The sequence below is a fragment of the Bipolaris zeicola genome (genome assembly GCF_000523435.1).
Source record: "Bipolaris zeicola 26-R-13 unplaced genomic scaffold scaffold_627, whole genome shotgun sequence".
Lineage (NCBI taxonomy): Eukaryota > Fungi > Ascomycota > Dothideomycetes > Pleosporales > Pleosporaceae > Bipolaris > Bipolaris zeicola.
This window is the reverse complement of record NW_006912676.1, coordinates 626-2899: the sequence shown is the minus strand read 5'-3', so window position 1 is coordinate 2899 and position 2274 is coordinate 626. Positions and strand designations below refer to the sequence as shown.

The following is a 2274-nucleotide window of genomic DNA, read 5'->3' as shown; positions in this document are numbered from 1 at the left end:
ACATACTAGGGCTTCATGCAGAGCTAAATAAATCATTATACCTCCAAGATTCATCCACTTTAACTACGTCGTTGTGGCTCAATGGTGTAGAGAGTGGCGTCAAGTTTGGTGGGGTGCCCAGCTTACTGGTGGAGAATGCCATCACTAGTGTATCGACTAAGCCCACTAATGTAAACCCCTGCTTGCCAGGTAGTCAAATCCATGTTATGATAGCGTCTATTAACCTTCGCCGGTCAGATTGCGTAGTTCAAATGCAGGCACGGTAAATGAAGCGGTATAGTGATTCGGACCGACCTTCTCTTTCATCTATATATATGTATGTACCGTGAATGAGATGGCATAAAAACGGTTCTGTACGGGCCTCCACAATTAAGATTGTAATTGCTCAATACACATCATGGGCACGACTTCCCCGAATAGCGAGAAACGCCAAATCACCGACATAAATGAGCGACGAAAGCTTCAGAATCGTGTAGCTCAAAGAAAATACCGTAAGCCATTTTCTGTATCTGTGTACTTGGCATCATCTTCGATATCTCCCTCCCTGTTTATCTGTAGCAAGACCATTTTCTAAGTGTATTCAGGAACAAGGCAGAAAACACGTATGAAACTCGCTGAGGCTGTATTAAATGATTACACCTACATCCATCCAACCCTTGGAACAATCCAGTCGAAGAAAAAATCTCCTTTGACTATGGAATGCGACCGATCAAGTGCTTCGTATCCGGATCTTTCATCTTACGCCGAGATATGCTCTGAAACACGATCCGAAACACAGGCAACCCGCGCAAGACAACTTACCAGCCAGCGGACTTGCTTCAGAGAGTCAGTGGACAACAATCAGGCTGATAGTCATGCTCAGTTGAGCAGGTGTCTGAACAGGCAAGAGATGTTTTATGGAATTAGTGGGGAGACGGAATTTTCCGAAGGTGATACTCGGGACAGAGTAGAATGCATAGACCCCAATCTCACACGTGGCTGGCTGGACATGGACTTGCGTTCTGGTACACCGAACTCGTCCACAGTCGTCGATTGCGGACTCTGTACAGTGGGTGCTAATAGTCAGCCGCCTACAAGGACCAATGTCCAGGAAGCGATTGAGACTCTGGAATTGTTCGAACCGAACGATCAACGCAAGACAGAGAATCTTCCCAGGGAGCCATGCGGGTCTTGTCCCAGTTCGTCACATGGCTACTCGCCTACCTCGGGAAATCCATCCACACTATTGTTGACACCATCGGAGAGTTTGATGAATTCAGTTATAGTAACCTCAGACTCCCCGTTACTTGCCGCTGATGATAAGTCACCAGGAGATTTAGTAATATCCGAGGCGAATACACATGGCCCAAAGGAAGACCAGTTTAGCCCCCTGATGACAGCTATCTCTCTGGGAAGACTTGACATTGCCCGTATACTGTTACAGTCAGGCGCACCACTGGATATCCCGGATGATAGCGGCAAAACAGCACTTCATAGAGCTGTGGGGCGTAGGGAACTTCATATGGTGGAGGCATTGCTTAACCTCGGTGCTGAGATGCTAGCGACGGATCATGAAGGCAACAGTCTGCTACATATAGCAGTGAAGACGAATAGTTTAAGCATTACAAGATTACTCTTAGAACGTTACAAGTCCTGTAGAGAACTAAAAGACGCTCAGCTAGGGCATGGTTGTAGACAGCACGGCAACCAGGTACATAGTGAGTCGTGGATTGACCTTCGCAATCGAGAGGGTATGACGGCAGTACACCTCTCCGTTATATTTAACCGCCCTGAAATACTCCAGCTACTAGTTAAATATAGCGCGAATGTTAACTAGTAGCAAATAAAATTGATTCATACTTATTAAAATTAACTAGTCGTGAAGAAATCTCTAGTGGTTGTAGGGAAATCAAAAAGCTAGAGTTGTAAGTGGCTGCGCTCTGGGGAGCGATCGCAAGGTATGTAAAAGGTTGTATTCGATAACCAGCTGAATATCTACTACTAACTGCGTGATGTTTATTTACTCGTCAGAGAAAGGCTATGCGGAAGTATCTGGGCGCGTTGACTGAGCGCTGCTCGGGGGGTGAGCAGAATCCGGGCGCTCCGGGTGACACCGGGATTCTGCGCTCGTCATCTTAACGTTGTTCGGATGGCGTACGCGCAGACTGAACCGAGATCCCATCGAGGAGTAATCCAAAGGGCGTTCAGCCCATCGCATCTCCAACACCCCCTACCCAATACTAGGGTAGGGGGTACGTAACTGCAATAAAAACCCATGATAATAGTATTCGATTG

The 2274-nt window shown here is 46.9% G+C and overlaps 1 protein-coding gene across 1 annotated transcript; it reads left to right on the top strand.

The window, feature by feature from the left end:
• Positions 1 to 397: 397 nt before the first annotated feature.
• COCCADRAFT_113496 (uncharacterized protein) lies at positions 398 to 1816 on the top strand (the record flags this gene model as incomplete). The annotated part of the gene is made up of 2 exons (XM_007720760.1): positions 398 to 491; positions 585 to 1816. 2 exons carry the CDS (start codon positions 398 to 400, stop codon positions 1814 to 1816), a joined length of 1326 nt encoding a protein of 441 aa, XP_007718950.1.
• Positions 1817 to 2274: the final 458 nt, after the last annotated feature.